The sequence below is a fragment of the Mytilus trossulus genome, chromosome 7 (assembly GCF_036588685.1).
Source record: "Mytilus trossulus isolate FHL-02 chromosome 7, PNRI_Mtr1.1.1.hap1, whole genome shotgun sequence".
NCBI classification, from domain to species: Eukaryota; Metazoa; Mollusca; class Bivalvia; order Mytilida; family Mytilidae; genus Mytilus; species Mytilus trossulus.
Window position 1 is genome coordinate 32,686,439 of NC_086379.1, and position 19,237 is coordinate 32,705,675.

Consider the following 19,237-nt stretch of genomic DNA (forward strand, 5'->3'; position numbering starts at 1 on the left):
ATTTCCATACACCAAATATAGTTGACCTATGGCATATAGTATTGATAAAAAGACCAAAACTTAAAACTTAACTTTGACCACTGAACCCTGAAAATGAGGTCAAGGTCACCTTACAATCATTCCATATAACAAATATAGTAGACCTGTTGCATTAAGTATGAGAAAAACACACCAAAACACAAAGACTTAACTATAACCACTGAACCATGAAAATGAGGTCAAGGTCAGATGACACCTGCCAGTTGGACATGTACACCTTACAGTCCTTCCATACACCGAATATACTAGCCCTATTGCTTATAGTATCTGGGATATGGACTTGACCACCAAAACTTAACTTTGTTCACTGATCCATGAAATGAGGTTGAGGTCAAGTGAAAACTGTCTGACAAACATGAGGACCTTGCAAGGTACGCACATATCAAATATAGTTATCCTATTACTTATAATAAGAGAGAATTGAACATTACAAAAATTCTGAACTTTTTTTTCAAGTGGTCACCGAACCATGAAAATGAGGTCAAGGACATTGAACATGTGACTGACGGAAACTGAGGCATCTATATACAAAGTATGAAGCATTCAGGTCTTCCACCTTTTAAAATATAAAGCTTTTAAGAAGTAAGCTAACGCCGCCGCTGCCGCCGTAGCTGCCAGAGCTTCCGTAGCCGCTAGAGCTTCCGTAGCCGCCGGATCACTATCCCTATGTCGAGCTTTCTGCAACAAAAGTTGCAGGCTTGACAAAAGTTGTAAATTTAATTCATATATTATAAATCATCAGCTGGTTTCTACCCCAAAACAACAATTTAAATTGTTATATAAACACCAAGTCCATCAATTGTTTGAAACTTATTGGATAAACTTGATTTGGATTTTTCAAATGTTGGAGAATCGTGATCTGGGGCGTAGCTCCATATACGCTGTCACGCCATGGCGTGCACATCGTGAGTTCTAAAAAAAACGTTTTACACCGGAAAATAAAACAAACGAGTATAAAATTCAAATATAACATTTCCCGTAACCATGTTAAGTAGAAAATCATAGTATACAGTATACTATAATTAAGTTTATCATATAAGGATAAACTGTTTTAATAAAAGTTTAACTACATTTTCCGGAATCAATCCTAATTGATTCTTAATTTAATCACATCAATAATACGTTATTTCGTGACGTCATTCATGCGTTATCATTCGAGTGCAAAACTGCCAACATAGCTAACGAAAATTCGTGGCCAGTGGCAGTGGCAGTGACCAACCTGTAATAGACCAGACCCCACCACCAAGTCAAAACCCAGTACCTGGACAACATATAGCTTCATCCGGTATGTTTAACAATACAACAGGTTTAAGTGATTATAATAGGGGTTATTCACAGGGTATTAATTTAGAGATCGTACATGAAAGTGTAACACCAGTGTACACATCTAGTGTGTTTGACTCTGTAGGTGCCCATATACCGGGTAAAATTAAGGAAAAGATTTGGGCCGGAGAATATATTGATTTAAATATTTTACTTAAATCTGCAAAAGATTTAGCCACATACTCCCAGTTAAATGGCGATCTTTCAGTAAAAGGTGGGTTATTAACTATAACTCCACAAAAACAGAGCACCATTACAAATTTGCACGTGTGGACATCTGCATTCATCATCTTTATGGATATAGTCTTAGAAAAATGGCCCAATAAAGGTCAAGAGTTCCTGAAATACATGTTTAACGTTCGACTAGCTTCATCTAGAGGGTATGGCTCAGGTTGGGCTATATATGATGAACAATACCGCCTTCGTAAGGCAAGATGTCCACAATCGTCTTGGGCAGAGCTAGACATGGAGTTGTGGGTTATGTACGTCTCAACTCCTCCAAGATTTGCTTATTCAGATACTAATTCTTTTGGGGGTAATAAGGGATCACAGTATGTCCAAAATACTAAACCAGAACAAGTTCAAAGACCCAGTGCAGCGTGCAAGGGTTACAACTTTGGTAGATGTACTTATGGGGCAGCATGTAAATTTGAACATAAATGTTTCAGGTGCTCTGGAAACCACCCTATTGGGGCCTGCAAAAAGAGGTAAGGATTACGAGTTGTACTCTTTGGGATACTCCCCTATTTGTGTGAATGAAGTAGAAGAATCTTTAAAATTTTATCCGTCTAAAGTAATAGCCAACGAACTTATACATGGTCTACGATTTGGTTTTAAATTACAATATTCCGGTTCACGTTTACCTGTTAATGCAGACAATTCAAAAAGTGTGACTATTCATGCAGATCTTGTTAGAGAAAAAATAAATAAAGAGATTAATTTAGGTAGAATGGCCGGTCCTTTTGACCACCCACCTTTGCCAACTCTACGCATTTCTCCTATATTTTTGGCCGAAAAGAAGAACGGAGATTACCGTTTAATTCATAATCTTTCCTATCCCCTACATAACTCTGTGAATGACTTTATAGATGAGAAATATTGCTCTGTGCAGTATTCGGGAATTGATGACGCTGTTCGTTTGGTACAAAATATAGGAATAGCCGGAAAACTTTCAAAGTCCGATGTTAAAAGTGCATTTCGGTTGTTAAGGGTTTCACCTTCAGATTTTGACCAGTTGGGTTTCATTTTTGATGGTAAATATTATTTTGATCGTTGTTAACCACAGGGAGCCTCAATCAGCTGTTCGCTGTTTGAAAAGTTCTCAACAGCGCTTCATTGGGTTACGGAACTTACCAGTGGAAATTCAAATATACTTCACTACCTAGACGATTTCCTTTTTGGAGGTGAAGCAAATAGTACAACTTGTTAGGAAACACTTGAAACATTCAAGAAGATTTGTTCAGATTGGGGGGTTCCATTAGCCGAAGACAAAACTGTTCAACCCACAGAAATTTTGACCTTTTTAGGCATTGAATTTGATACCTTAAAAATGGAAATGAGGCTCCCTGGGGAAAAACTGACTAATTTAAAACAAACTTTGCAGCTGTTTCTTCATTCAAAAAAGGTAACCTTGCGCCAGTTACAGTCCCTGATCGGTTTGTTAAACTTTGCATGCCAAGTTATCGCCCCTGGAAGGGCTTTTTGCAGAAGATTGATTGATGCTACTTGTAACATAAGAAAAGCACACCACAGGGTACGGGTATCATGTAATATGCGCGAGGACATTAAAGTTTGGACCTCTTTTTTAGAGCAATATAATGGAGTTACGGTCATGATTGATAGTTTATGGACTTCCAACGATATGCTTGAACTGTTTACAGACAGTGCAGGGGGTCAAAACAAAGGTTTTGGCATTTACTTTCAAGGAAAATGGGCACAAAGTTGTTGGCCAAAAGAATGGGCAGAACTTGATTTATTGAAGGACATTACTTACTTGGAACTTTTCCCAGTTGTCATATCACTTCATATATGGGGAGTACATCTTAAAAACAAGCGAATCATTTTCTATGTGGACAATCAGGCCGTTGTTACTATCATAAACAAGAGAACTTCTAAGTCGAATAGAGTTATGTCCCTTATCAGGAATCTTGTTTTTTCCACATTAAAATATAATATTGTTTTAAAAGCAGAACACATTCCTGGTAAAATAAATACCATAGCCGATTCATTATCCCGTTGTGATTTTCAGCGTTTCAGAAACCTTTGCCCAGAAGCAGATCAGTACAGAACAGCAATTCCAGACCACCTTTGGACGTTTTAGAAAGTGAATTAAATCATCTTCTTACCAGTTCTATGGCACAAAAAACCTGGAAAACCTACAATACGGCAATCGAATCCTTTAAAAACTTTCGATCAGCATACAACTTACATGACATTTGGCCAGCCCCGCTTAGCGATTTAATATTTTACATTGCATCCTTTCATTCAAGGGTCTGTCAGCCTCTACTGTCTTAACATATATGTCAGGAATAAGTTATCAACATAAGATTCAAGATTTAACAGATAGTACAAAATCCTTTTTAGTAGGAAAAACATTAGAAGGTTTAAAAAGGTCAAATCCAAAAAAACCTGATATGCGGGTACCAATTTCAATTGATTTATTGCGGAAATTAATCGGGTCACTCCAACATGTCTGTTTTTCGTCGTATGAATCCGCCATGTTCGCTTCAGCTTTTAGTCTAAGTTTTTTCGCTCTACTTCGCGTGGGTGAAATAGCTGCGGAAAGTAAAACTGATTTAGGGGCACATGTTATACAAATATCTGACGTTTCAGTTGTCAAATCTTTGTGTCCCATTCACTTACTAAAGAATTTTTTACAAATTCGATATCCTTCGTCCGGGAGTAATTTATACATACATTTTGACGGATCAAGTCTCACTCGTTATCAATTTTCGTCTATTTTACAAAAGAGTTTGTCATTCTCCGAAATCAATGGGCATTTCAGAGCACATTCTTTCAGAATCGGGGGAGCAACTGAAGCTAAAAGGCTAGGAGTAGATGACGAAACATTAAAGAAATGGGGTCGTTGGACATCGGATGCTTACACAAAATACATCCGTTTGAACATTTAAACATACAGGCTATACTTTTAAAACGCAAGAAGAAAAGAAATAATACATTCATCAATTGTAGGTGTCAAATCAATTTGGTTAATAGGATCATCCATAGTATATTGGGCCAATAAAGAAGCTTCGTCTAGACCTGGGGGACTTCACCTTGGCCTACAGAATACAGGTGCTCATATGGTTTGGATTGGTCAAAGGGGTATGAAGTGGGGTGATTTAAATAGAGTCTTTGAACAAAGGTTGCTTAACCGCCCCCTTCCGAGTTTCCTTGTTATTCAACTTGGGTCTAATGATTTGGGTATATTGACATCAGATAAATTATTCAGTGATATAGAATGTGACCTGCTTCGGTTACATGCATTGTATCCAGCTGTAAAAATAATATGGTCAGACATACTAATGAGACGGTATTGGCACAATGCCAATTGTGGTCAAGCTATTGAAAGGGCTCGTAAACGAGTAAATCTCCGGGTCAAAAACTTAGTTTTGAGCATCGGTGGATGTGCAATTAGGCACAGTAACATACGTGCTAAAGAAAGTTATTTGTTTAGATATGACGGAACACATTTATCAAAGATTGGTAATGATATTTATCTAAATAATTTACAAGGAGCACTTGAACAGTTCATGAGATCCGGAGGACCAGCTGTTTTTCCTCAGTGAAATTGATATTATTATGAGAAATGTCTTAAATTTAGATTAGTTTAATAACAAGTGAAACTCGGTCGGGATTTTAAAGGGGCACCAATCAGTTTAATTTGGGGTTGTTTCAGGGGTAATTTCTTTGGCAGTGAGTGGGTATGCCCCACTCATTTGGCGGGATATGGCAAGATGAAAATGGAACATGTCCCCACATTGTACGTTAGCTTTTATTTGGGGTTATTTTCTTCTGTGTTCCCACAGAGATTAGATTAGGTCTTCTTTGAATGTACCAAAGAGACCGGTTCCTGAATTGGTCCCAGTTTGGAACTTAAGGTGTTCTCTTTGAATTTAATAATTAATAAGCTGCAATGGAAACCAAAGAGTTCTTGGGGGGAATATTTGCTACGTATCGGGGTTCATTTTTCATACGATCTCTCTATTTAGCATTTAACGTAGAGGATTGTAGCTTTCATTGCCTACCAGTGAAGCACAGGCTTGCCAAAAATAATGGTTCGGCGGTTTGTACGTTCATCTTGCCTTATCTTGTCTGCGCAAAAAATTTAATACTGTAGCCATATCATTCCACATTCTTTGTTGATTATTATATTTATCTTTGAAAACAAAAGGAGCCGATTTTACATTTCACACATACTACTATGGTAAAGAAAGGGTTTGATTGCACATGAGACATAATTAAGTAGAAAACAAAAATTGGTTGATCGCCCATGAGACATGTATATAATATGAAGCAGTTCGGATCTTTGATTAATTAAGTTTATCATATAAGGATAAACTGTTTTAATAAAAGTTTAACTACATTTTCCGGAATCAATCCTAATTGATTCTTAATTTAATCACATCAATAATACGTCATTTCGTGACGTCATTCATGCGTTATCATTCGAGTGCAAAACTGCCAACATAGCTAACGAAAATTCCTACCTCCCTCCCCATCCACCACCAAAAAATAAAGATAAGAAAAATTCTGCTGCTGTGTTTGTATTGTTTCAGGTTTTGTTGTGAAAGATGCAGCTATGCAGAGGAGTTGTGCTAATATACTTGCCACTGGACTATAAACAGCTAAGCTTGAAAAGACGGTGCCTTATTGTCCGTGGATGAGAAACCAGTTTATCCGCATAGAATATTTATCCGCATAGAATACTTGTTTGATGGACTTATTTTCAAGATTATAAACATTTGTTATTTAACTATTTCTACAAGACATTAACTTTTAATTCAGAATTTTATCATTTAAAATTTATTGTAAATTTGAAATAAATAGTCGTTACAGTATAGCTGGCGGGATATGGCAAGATGAAAATGGAACATGTCCCCACATTGTACGTTAGCTTTTATTTGGAGTTATTTTCTTCTGTGTTCCCACAGAGATTAGATTAGGTCTTCTTTGAATGTACCAAAGAGACCGGTTCCTGAATTGGTCCCAGTTTGGAACGTAAGGTGTTCTCTTTGAATTTAATAATTAATAAGCTGCAATGGAAACCAAAGAGTTCTTGGGGGGAATATTTGCTACGTATCGGGGTTCATTTTTCATACGATCTCTCTATTTAGCATTTAACGTAGAGGATTGTAGCTTTCATTGCCTACCAGTGAAGCACAGGCTTGCCAAAAATAATGGTTCGGCGGTTTGTACGTTCATCTTGCCTTATCTTGTCTGCGCAAAAAATTTAATACTGTAGCCATATCATTCCACATTCTTTGTTGATTATTATATTTATCTTTGAAAACAAAAGGAGCCGATTTTACATTTCACACATACTACTATGGTAAAGAAAGGGTTTGATTGCACATGAGACATAATTAAGTAGAAAACAAAAATTGGTTGATCGCCCATGAGACATGTATATAATATGAAGCAGTTCGGATCTTTGATTAAGTTATAACTAGTCTTATCTTAATAACGTCACAATATTTCCATATGTAAAATCAATCGTTGCCGGGATCGTTTTCTAATTTATTTGCGTGAACAATCTTCCGGTACTAAACGTAACTAAAAAGCAACGTAAACATGAGCAGTTCAAAGCGTGACAAGCCTAAATGGCAAACTTTAGACAATTTTTTCACCAAAACGCCTTCTAACAGTACAAACAGTGATAGTCATGCAGAAGCACAGTCAGCAGCAAACAGTCATGACTCTGAAACGTCAAAAATTGACAATGAACTAAGCTTAAGCGCCGCATCAGAGTTAGTGTCATCGCCAGTACAAAAAAATCTAGGACCATCTTATCCAGATATTTCTTTGTTGAAAGATTCGAAAACCTTAGGAAAAGATGAAAAGTTACAACTTTTGACCAACAAATGGCAAGATGTTCACAACTTCAAATTTCCGACAAGGTAAACTTACTCTACTTCAATAAAAAAAAAATATAATGCTAATCCCTGAACTAAGAAGACTGCAGCCTGGGGTAGATAACTTAACTCATGTTTTTGTACAGATAAGGGTTAACTTGTAAATTTCGTACAATAATTTTGGCAAAACTGAAAGGCTACTTCATATTGTACTGTTCTGACACATACCTGTCGAAATAAGGCGTCAACGCATCAAAAATAAAATAAAATAACCTTCCAAGACTTCACCAAATTCCGCAGTACAACTTCCAATGCAAGGAATAAAATAATTGGCCTCAAATGATCAATCAATTGATTTGAAATTTGTTTATAGAAGTATATGTATATATGAATAATAGTATGACATGTTTGGTAAACGTAAATGAAGAGTCGACATAAAAATATTTGAGAGGCTATGAGGTCACCATGTTTTTTACGCAGATTAATTTCATACAGAAGCTCGTACCATTTGTATATATATGTGCCCACGATAAAGCGCAAAACCTACCTTTCCGAAATAAAGAACATTTTACATCAATACAAAAGTCAGATACAGTAACAGCTACCAATTGATCCCGTCCGTCCGTCTGTCCACCACGTATTTAAGTGGTACCTGAAGTGTTTAATCAGTAAAGTGTATTGAACCACTATTATTAAAATTAATGTCTTTGCGATTTTGCGCCTGTTCCAAGTCGGGAGATTCTAGTCAATGTTAGACTACTCTTGTTTGTATTTTTTGCTGTATTTTTTTTAGTGGTTGGTTCCTTTCTTGCTTGACTACGGTGACCACACATCATTGTTTGATGGTTTGCTGTGTCCGTATCAGGGTGCTAGAATTCTCGCTAGTTCCTTTTCTCTTTTGTCAGAATTTTGTCTCTTATTGTAATTCCCCATTTCAAAAATGCACTTACTTGCTTTTCTATTTGCATTGTGTTTATATGCATATAGAAAATTTGCATCTCCTAGCGTGGACAAGTATCTAGATTTTTGTTTGTGCTGAACTATGTATTGTTCGAAAATATACATTCGATTGTTGACGCAGGGTCAGACATGTAAAATGTCTTGTTTTTTCTTTCTTCCAGAGACCTCGGCAATCGTCAACGCCGTCTTTTGGTGAAGTGGCTAACAGAGAATCCATGGCTTAGATATTCTATGAATGATGATGCCTTGTATTGTGCACCATGTGTTTTCTTTGGACGACAGGAATCAAAAGATAAGCTCGTCATAAATAAAGTGACAGACTGGTCTAATTCAGCTTGTTTTGTAAAGTGGCACCTTAAAGATGGGTCTCCTCATTTCACTTACCAAGCGATGGCAGATGATTTTGTTAAAGTTTGTTCGAAAGATGCAAAAGAAGAGCCAATTATAAACAAAATTTGTGAATGTAAAAAAACACAAGTAAACCGCAACCAACACATCTAATTAAAAATAATGGAATCTCTGTTACTCTGTGGGAATCAAAACATTGCTATTCGTGGGCATACCCTAGAGCGAAGTAACTTCATGGCTATTTTGAATTCAAAGGCACAAGGTGATCCTATTCTGACCAAACATCTCGCGAATGGTAATAGTAGAGCAAAATACACATCCCCTGATATACAGAATGAAATCATCAACATTATTGGAAATCAAATTCGCACCGATATTGTTAATAAGTGCAATTCAAGCAAATTCTTTGCTCTGATCGCGGACGAATCTACAGATGTATCGACGCGGGAACAAGTATCTGTTTGTCTTAGATATATACAGCGGGATTCTCTTAGTGGTGATATTTCTATAAAAGAAGACTTTCTAGACTTTGTCATGACGACTAGTACTAAGGGTGAGCATTTAGCGGAATTACTAATCGAAACGTTACAGGGTGCGGGTGTCAACATCGCCAAAATGAGAGCTCAAGGCTATGATGGAGCTGCCAACATGTCCGGCAAATATAACGGTGTGCAGGCCAGAATATCAAGCATAATACCAGAAGCAACATATGTACATTGCAAATCACATTGTCTCAACTTAGCAGTTGTTCACAGCTGTAAGGACAATTCGGTTCGAAACGTCATGACAGTCGTCCAAGAAATAGGGTTTGCTTTCGACTATTCCGCAAAGCGACTACAAGCTTTCATCAGACGCGGCTAAGAAGGAAAATATGGAAAAAACGAACTAAATTAAGAACTCTATGCCAAACTTGCTGGACTAGTTGCGCAGATGCTCTGTATACGTTCAAAACAGCGTTTCCGGTAGTTGTCCACTCATTAGAACGGTTACAAAACTTAGGTGACGACAAGGCAGGCCAACATCTTGGGTCGCTAATGAGATTCCAGTTTGTAATTGCATTAGTAGTATCAGAGCATGTGTTACAAAGTACAGTTCATTTGTCAATTTTCCTGCAAGGTGCTGAATGCGACCTTCTAGAGGCTGTGAAGGAATGTAAAACCGTAGTTGAAATGTTGCGTTCTGAGCGAAATGATGATAATGTTTGGAACGAGCTATATCAAACCGCTCTAGATATGGCAGAGCCTTTTGATATAGTTGAAAATGTTCCTAGACGGTGTGGAAGGCAGACATCTAGAGCTAACCATCCAGCCGATACACCCAAACAATATTGGCGAATCTCTCTTTACTATCCGTTTCTAGATCATATGATCACAGAACTTGATTCTAGACTCCTGAAGTCAGAAAATTGTTTTAATGCACAGTATCTTCTTCCGTGTGTGGTCGAACAGATAACTAATGATCAAATTGTCACAATTCATCAGACCTACCTGATGGATATTGAAAACTATTGATGTTTCTCAATAAAATATGATCAAATTCAGTCTTAAATATTTGTCATTAAAACCAATTTTAGGCCCTCAGAACCCTCCATTTTGCGTCTAGTAAAAAAAAAAATTGTAAGGGTTCCGCGGAACCCAGTGTCTTGCCTACTTTTGCTGTAAAGCACAGGCTCAACAAAAATGAGGAAAAAAATCAAAAAAATTATTCTTCATGATACTATCTTTTGATTGTAAGAAGCTTGTGTTCAAGTTTGGTAAAAATCTAGGATAGTTAATGAATCTTATAAATGTTTTGAAAACTTTAACTGCAGACTGTATGTAATGTTAACTAGAAAATCTAAGTCCATTTAAAAGTAAAATACAGAAAAAATGGAGTTATTTTTTTACAAAATTTACTTCTGGATACTATCTTATGATCATAAATAAGCTTCTGTCCAAGTTTGGTACAAACCCAGGATAGTTTAAGAAAGGTATTAATATTTTAAAAACTTTAACCACAGAGTGAATGTAATGTTTCCCCGCAGAAAAATTAAGTCCATTTAAATGTAAAATACGAAAAAAATGGAATTTTATTTTTACAAAATTTACTGCTGGATTCTATCTTATGATCATAAACAAGCTTCTGTCCAAGTTTGGTAGAAATCAAGTATAGTTTAAGAAAGTAATTAAAATTTCAAAAACTTTAACCACAGAGTGAATATTTGTGGACGCCGCCGACGCCGACGACGGAATGTAGGATCGCTTAGTCTCACTTTTTCGACAAAAGTCGAAGGCTCGACAAAAATCGCTTAAAGGGACCCAGCTACGCCCCAGGTGATTAAACCCCTGTAATAAAACTGCCACTCCAGTATAGAGTTATAATCTTGAGGGCCCTCCTAATAGGGGTCGGTCATTTAAAGACGTATCAACCGTATCCTATACGTTGACGTATCCGCATCTGCAGATATACCAAAAACCAGTATATGATCCTGAGCTTCAATTTTCTGTACTTTCAATAATGCAAATAGGCAACTGATTAATTTCTAATGCAGAAATTTACAAAACAATAAGGAAATATCTAGTTTTTGTGGAATATGTAACCCTACTTTTAAAGATATTCCGGATAGTTGGAACAGTTTACAGGCATGATAGGAGTGAATACGGTAAAATAGTTTGTTTCTGTATGAACTTGTGCTGACAAAATTGAAATTGTTAATTTTTTATTGACAAATAGAGTGATTCTCTGTACTTTCTATTACCTTTTATGATAAAATCGCAAATGAACAATATTCAAAGTTCATTACATGTATATAAGTAGTACATAAGATTTTTTGTTGTTGTGTTTATTCATATAAGATCTTGAAATATTTTTTTTATCTATTAAAGAATTGTGTACGATATTCCTGTACCTGCCCTACATTGGCTCCTTTTTAAGGGCATGTAAAAGTAGCATGGAACCCCTTATATTTTTTTTATTTTTTTTTACAAAACACCACTATCACAAATATTGAAAGTGTATGTTTGATTGTTTCGAAAGAGATTCCAATTAATTTTTTTTTAATGAAGTACGGTCTTATTAATAAGCTCAGGATCACATAATATTTTTTGATATATCTGCAGATGTGGATACGGCAACGTATACAATACGATTGATACGTTTGTAAATGACTGACCTCTAATAACCATATCAATGCCTTGGGGAAGTATTCACTAATGATTGCTAATCTCTTTACCTGTTTTGTTTATTTCACACCTATCTACTGATCACAAGCTCAGAACTAATATTATAAACAAATTAAAATTCCATAACAACTGTTTTTATAATTTAATGTCACTTTTCAAGTAAAGAAAATTATTAATTCTGAATAAAAATTAAATGAAAACTTGATTTAGTTTACGTAGAAAAAGTATTTTTTCAATACCAACACACGTGTTTTGTTTACTATGTAATATGCATGTCGAAATCCCCTTCTGCAGATTAGAAAATTAATTGTAAATTCAAAATAATTTCATGCTAGGTAAAGCAAGTGCAACTATTATCATTCATATTCAAACACTATATATCAAAAGTAAAAATTTAAAAAGCCAATGATTTCCTGTGAATTTAATTAACAAGACTAATCCTGGAAATGAGTCGTTTAAGAATTTCGCAAAACATCGGTTTTCAAATTCGAAAGAAACGTAAGCCTTGTCTGAGAAGGTAAACGGACAGAAAGTCACAGGACATAAAGTCATAAATTTGATGGGACAAAAAGTCACAAATATTTTTTTGACAATTGTTTGAATATATAAAAGAAATATCTTGAAATATTTACTTTTTAATACATATATTATAGTGATATATTCATATTAAAGTTAATGAAAATTATTATTTTACTTAAAAAATGAAGATTTATTTAATTTTAATCATGCAAATGACATATATATTTCCGTTCATTCTCATTTATCCATTTTTTTTAAATTTTAGGTTGTCATGGTTGTAAAGGTAAACAAAAAAGTTGGATATATATATATATAAAAGCATATGTGGTATGATTGCCAATGAGACAACTATCCACAAAAGACCAAAATGACACAAACATTAACAACTATAGGTCACCGTACGGCCTTCAACAATGAGCAAAGCCCATACAGCATAGTCAGCTATAAAAGGCTGCAATAGGACAATGTAAAACAATTCAAACGAGAAAACTTACGACCTTATTTATGTAAAAAAATTAACGAAAAACAAATATGTAACACATAAACAGACGACAACCACTGGATAGATGAGATCAAAGTTAATTAAGAACAAAGGGTTTTTCAATTAGAGTTTGGGTGGAATGACAGGTGAAAAATAAGACTGAAAATTATACCCGGATTAAATTTTCTGTAGTATTATTTAGCATAGCATGTTAAAATGTGCAACTGACATTAAGTTAATGTAATTTTAATCATTTGAAAGTATTTTTTAGTTTTTTAACCGTTTATACTTAAAATGTGAACTGGATAGAAAAATATCAGTTGCACATTAATTCATGAAGAGATTGGTCAATGAGATGGAGCTTTTTTTGTGTAATAGATCCTCTTCATTCGTTTTTTTAGAAAAACAATGGTCCTGTCCCAAAGTACCTTTTACTTTTGATACCTTTCTGAAATTCTCAAGTCATAAAATCTTTTACGAAAATTCATCGGGTGACAGTCACTTAGTATATTAAATAGAGAGGATCTATATAATATATCATTGACCGCCGTGGATTGATTAGTGAACTAAAAATTGATAGTAAAAAGCAAATACACGTTATTTTCGCAGATTTAAAAGATTTTGCGGGTGTGTTCTAGTACATATAAGTCAATATATAAACAAAATCAAAAGCAATTCAAGCACATTAATTGGTTATAAAATACTGGCACAGAAATATTAATAGCACACCCTTGCAGAAATAAATCCTGACTTTTTTTTAATCAGGATATCTCAAGATTATCCTGGGAAATCCTGAAAATATCCTGTAAAGCATTTAGCCCTTTTTTTAGGGAAAAAGTTAATGGGAGAATTTCAGGAAATGTCAGGACTTTCAAATCAAGCAGCTTTAAACTAGGAGAACTGTCAGGATATCTCAAGACTTTAAAAAATATAATCTATGACTTTGAAATACTGTCCTCGTTAGGCTTCCATGAACAGGAAGAATAGAAGTAACTGTGTAAATAAGTTAACTGCCAAAATATGTTTAATATTTTTAATTAACACCAATAATCTTTAATTTGCATTATGTCATGAATAACTTGTGTATTTCAAAAATGTTTGACAAAATAGTTTTAGTTTCTTCCCACTATTCTTTCACCCAACACAAATTCTGGCTAAAACACTATCTTTATGTGAATATTTACTTTTTATTTTAAACAAACAACAGTTAATTTTAATCCCAAAGATTTTCTTTCTTATTTAGTTGAATTTGTGATATAGATTATTTTATTTCTTAAGTCTCAATACCAGGAATCATCCAGGACTTTATTTTTTTTTCATTCAGAAAGAATTTGTTAAGTATCTGAAAGTTGGATGAATGTTGAAGGAAAAGTCCTCACAGTATCCTGGTCTATATTATATTTATTTTTTAAAGTCTTGAGATATCCTGACAGTTCTCCTAGTTTAAAGCTGCTTGATTTGAAAGTCCTGACATTTCCTGAAATTCTCCCATTAACTTTTTCCCTAAAAAAAGGGCTAAATGCTTTACAGGATATTTTCAGGATTTCCCAGGATAATCTTGAGATATCCTGATTAAAAAAAATGTCAGGATTTATTTCTGCAAGGGCAGTGAGTGAGTGACTGGTTGCAAAATTATGAATTATTCGAAATAAAAAAAGATGTTCTTATACCAGGCAGAGACCCTAGCCGTATTAGGCACATTTTGAAACTTTTGTTCCTCAATGTATACTTGCCTTGGCTTTCGAACTTTTTTCATCTGAGCGTCACTGGTAAGACTTGTGTGGACGAAAGACGCCTCTGACGTATAAGTTTTTTTTTAACCTGGTACCTTTTGTTAGCTATCATTGGCGTGTTTCTCTGTCCTATATGTTCTCTCATTTTTTTGTATTGTAGTCCTGTCATGTAATGTTATCTTTAAATGACATATTTACCATTTCCGTAGAAGCGGGAGGTTTGGCATGCCACAAAACCGGGTTCATCCCACCATTTTTTTCTTAAAATGTCCTGTGCCAAGTGTGTGTGTTAAAGTTTAATGTTAACTTGTGTTTCTGATGTGTCGTAGTTTTCCTCTTATATTTGATGTGTTTTCCTAAGTTTTAGTTTGTAGTCCGAATTTGTTTTTCTCAATCAATTTATGAATTTCGAACAGCGGTTTACTACTTTTGCCTTTATTGGAGACATATTTGCAATTTATTGGTTAGACTGTTTATTCGTATACAGAAAACTTTGTGATGTATTGTATAAATCAAAATATTCAAACAAATATCAAAATTTGTGTTTTAGCAATTCATTTTTTTTTAAAGTACGCAATATAAGTGGAGTTAACTCTTTTCGTAAAAAGTATATACTGGGCTCATGGGCTGATATGAAATTTTTAAACTTTTATTCGTAGCTAGAAACAAATCAATGACATTTTTTTCCTTTTATTGTTCGTAAAACATATCTTCCTACAATGTATTTCAAATGTATTAGGCAACTTTCAAAGACTAATAGTTTGGAAATAATATTATGATTTCACGTCCCCTTATGCATTCACGATGTCCTCAATCAGAACCGATCCCCTCACGCATGACATAATAAAAATATGAGGTTTTTAGATTTATTAAGAAGTAGATCAACACCGGACAGCGTACACGCTGCCCAAATCGACATTCATACCCATTGACCGAATAAAAAGTACATTTGAACTTTATGGTCTGTAATTAGGACCATTTCAAAATCTAAATGTCACTTTTTTCGGCAAAACCTCGTGCGGCAACTGATTTTGTAGGAGTTCAACTCCACGTATAACAGTAAATGATACATGTATCTCTTTGTTAAAGTATTCACCACAGCATAGCATTCTCCGATTTTCAATATTTTGATCAGTCGAATAAGAAAATTGCGATTTAGAAATGTCTATACCCTTTGAAGCGGTGACAATTGCTCCACTCAAGCACAACCAGAAAATCCTCTCACGGTTTTCATTGTAGAACCAAATGTTCTGCGTGTGTAGATTACCAGCCGTGATTTTTATATAATATTTTTTAGATAATATAAAAACATACAGGAACAAATTTACTGTCAAATTTTAGAAAGACACCTTATTATTACTAAACAAACAACCCAATAATTAACAAAAATAAAAAGTTGGCTAAATGAGAATACTTTATTTTAAAAAGTTGGATAAATGAGAAGACACCTATATTTCTTGGCACCATGGAGCCATTTAAGTGAAAATCTACTTTGACATTTTGTTTTTTTAACAATCATTTGATCATCTTTGATATTTTTTTGATAAATTTTGCTAACAAAGTTGTTGAAGGCCGTACGGTGACCTATAATTGTTAATGTTTGTGTCATTTTGGTCTTTTGTGGATAGTTGTCTCATTGGCATTCATACCACATCTTCCTTTTTTTTATTGGTTAATATAAATTACTGTAAGAAAATTAAAAAAATGTTTTTGTAAAAATAAGCATTTTTTGTTCAAAGAAAATAATAATGGTGTTAAGATACATGGTACATTAGAAAACGAAAAAGAAAAAGATACATGGTACATTCCCCTAATGGTAATGGAGGAACTTAAAAAATGTCGTTCAGACCCTAGTACCTCCTTTTTAAAGGAATAACCCTAACTGGCAGACATATACAAATATAGATCTTTACTATTAATCAATTTTTGAGTGCATTTCTTCTATACAGATTAATTTCGTCTTTTTTACACATAGTATTACTTACAATGGTGAACTATTCTGTGAATCTCTATAATTAACATCAACATTGTATTGCAATAACAGTTTAACTAATTTGACATGTCCTTTAGATGCTGCTCTGTGTAAAGGGGTATTATTGTACTGGTCCCCTATATCTGGATCTGCACCTTGTTGAAGTAACATTTCTGCTATCTGAAATATATATCAAATTTATTTTAATAAATGGAATGGAGGCCCAATTATTCCCCCACTAGTTAAATTCATAATCATAAATAAAAAGCATCCCATGACTGGAAATATCTTCGGATGTACATGTCAGTCTCACAGTTCATAACCATAAACAACAAGCATCCCATGACTGGAAATATCTTAGGATGTACATGTCAGTCTCACAGTTTATAACCATAAATAACAAGCATCCCATGACTGGAAATATCTTAGGATGTACATGTCAGTCTCACAGTTCATAACCATAAATAACAAGCATCCTGTGAATGGAAATATCTTAGGATCTACATGTCAGTCTCACAGTTCATAACCATAAATAACAAGCATCCCATGACTGGAAATATCTTAGGATGTACATGTCAGTCTCACATTTTATAACCATAAATAACAAGCATCCTGTGACTGGAAATATCTTAGGATGTACATGTCAGGCTCACAGTTCATAACCATAAATAAAAAGCATCCCGTGACTGGAAATATCTTAGGATGTACATGTCAGTCTCACAGTTCATAACAATAAGTAACAAGCATCCTGTGACTGGAAATATCTTAGGATGTACATGTCAGTCTCACAGTTTATAACCATAAATAACAAGCATCCTGTGACTGGAAATATCTTAGGATGTACATGTCAGTCTCACAGTTCATAACCATAAATAACAAGCATCCCATGACTGGAAATATCTTAGGATGAACAAGTCAGTCTCACAGTTCATAACCATAAATAACAAGCATCCCATGACTGGAAATATCTTAGGATGTACAAGTCAGTCTCATAGTTTATAACCATAAATAACAAGCATCCTGTGACTGGAAATATCTTAGGATGTACATGTCAGTCTCACAGTTCATACCCATAAATAAAAAGCATCCTGTGACTGGAACTATCTTAGGATGTACATGTCAGTCTCACAGTTCATAACAATAAATAAAAAGCATCCCATGACTGGAAATATCTTAGGATGTACATGTCAGTCTCACAGTTCATAACCATAAATAAAAAGCATCCTGTGACTGGAAATATCTTAGGATGTACATGTCAGTCTCACAGTTCATAACCATAAATAACAAGCATCCCATGACTGGAAATAACTTAGGATGTACATGTCAGTCTCACTGTTTATAACCATAAATAACAAGCATCCCATGACTGGAAATATCTTAGGATGTACATGTCAGTCTCACAGTTCATAACCATAAATAACAAGCATCCCATGACTGGAAATATCTTAGGATGTACATGTCAGTCTCACAGTTCATAACCATAAATAACAAGCATCCTGTGAATGGAAATATCTTAGGATGTACATGTCAGTCTCACAGTTCATAACCATAAATAACAAGCATCCCATGACTGGACATATCTTAGGATGTACATGTCAGTCTCACAGTTCATAACCATAAATAACAAGCATCCCATGACTGGAAATATCTTAGAATGTACATGTCAGTCTCACAGTTCATAACCATAAATAACAAGCATCCTGTGACTGGAAATATCTTAGGATCTACATGTCAGTCTCACAGTTCATAACCATAAATAACAAGCATCCTGTGACTGGAAATATCTTAGGATGTACATGTCAGTCTCACAGGTTTTATTTTACCTTTATCTCATCGCTTCAATGCTTAGTGTTAACCTTTTGTTATTTGGTCTGTTTTTCTTGAACTATAAGCAATAGGTCAACACCATTTGTTGTATGGAATGATTGTAAGGTGTATAATATGTCTGTCTGGAAGGTGTCATCTGACATTGACCTTATTTCATGGTTCATTGGTCAATGTTAAGTTCAAGTTTATAACACTATAAATAAGCAATAGGTAAACTATATTTAATGCATATATTGATCGTAAGGTGTACATGTCTGTCTGGCATGGTTCATCTGTCCTCAACCTTATTTTCTTGGATTATTTGTCAATGTAAGGTTTTCTTTGTTAAGTCTATTTCTTAGAAATATAAGCAATAGGTCAACTATATTTGGTGTTTTGAATGATTGTAATGTGTACATGTATTTCTTGTTTGGTTCATCTGACCTTGGCCTCAATTTCTTGGATTATGTTAAGTTTATGTGAAACAGTGATACTAGTAGTAAAGCTTTATATAAAGGACTATCAACATAAAATCAATATTTAGTAAAGAAGGCGAGACATGTTCATTTCAGCATGTGCACTTAGGCGAGTGTAATATTTGAAAAAGATGTCTAGTTAAGGACTTGAATGCACCCACCTAACATACGGCTAATATCTTTTTTAAATGAAATAACTTTGATTTTTGCCCAGTCGTCACAAAATTGTACGGTGCAGTTTTTGTAAAATTGATGTTTATTTCAGAAATTACTTGACAATTATAAAATTACGACATGTTTTTCAAGCAAAGGAAATTAGTCGTATCTCTTCTTTTAGGCAGAATA

The 19,237-nt window shown here is 34.5% G+C and overlaps 3 protein-coding genes across 3 annotated transcripts in view; 2 read left to right on the forward strand and 1 right to left on the reverse strand.

Moving 5' to 3' along the window:
* The window catches only part of LOC134724966 (26S proteasome non-ATPase regulatory subunit 10-like), an 83,860-nt gene that overhangs the window by 14,196 nt on the left and 50,427 nt on the right, over window positions 1-19,237 (reverse strand). Inside the window, exon 4 of the mRNA XM_063588385.1 lies at window positions 16,624-16,790. Coding sequence (XP_063444455.1) covers window positions 16,624-16,790 — 167 coding nt within the window. The remainder of the gene's footprint in view (window positions 1-16,623; window positions 16,791-19,237) is intronic.
* LOC134724963 (uncharacterized) lies at window positions 1,237-6,841 on the forward strand. Its single transcript, XM_063588383.1, has 3 exons — window positions 1,237-1,324; window positions 2,031-2,069; window positions 4,555-6,841. The coding sequence occupies exon 3, from the start codon at window positions 4,665-4,667 to the stop codon at window positions 5,148-5,150; it is 486 nt and encodes a 161-aa protein (XP_063444453.1). The 5' UTR covers window positions 1,237-1,324; window positions 2,031-2,069; window positions 4,555-4,664; the 3' UTR covers window positions 5,151-6,841.
* LOC134726063 (zinc finger MYM-type protein 1-like) lies at window positions 8,233-9,605 on the forward strand. Its single transcript, XM_063590458.1, has one exon. The coding sequence runs from the start codon at window positions 8,907-8,909 to the stop codon at window positions 9,603-9,605; it is 699 nt and encodes a 232-aa protein (XP_063446528.1). The 5' UTR covers window positions 8,233-8,906.

Coding starts and splice junctions, on each gene's coding strand:
- LOC134724963 (XM_063588383.1), top strand. CDS start 4,665: ATGGTTTGGATTGGTCAAAGGGGTATGAAGTGGGGTGATTTAAATAGA.
- LOC134726063 (XM_063590458.1), top strand. CDS start 8,907: ATGGAATCTCTGTTACTCTGTGGGAATCAAAACATTGCTATTCGTGGG.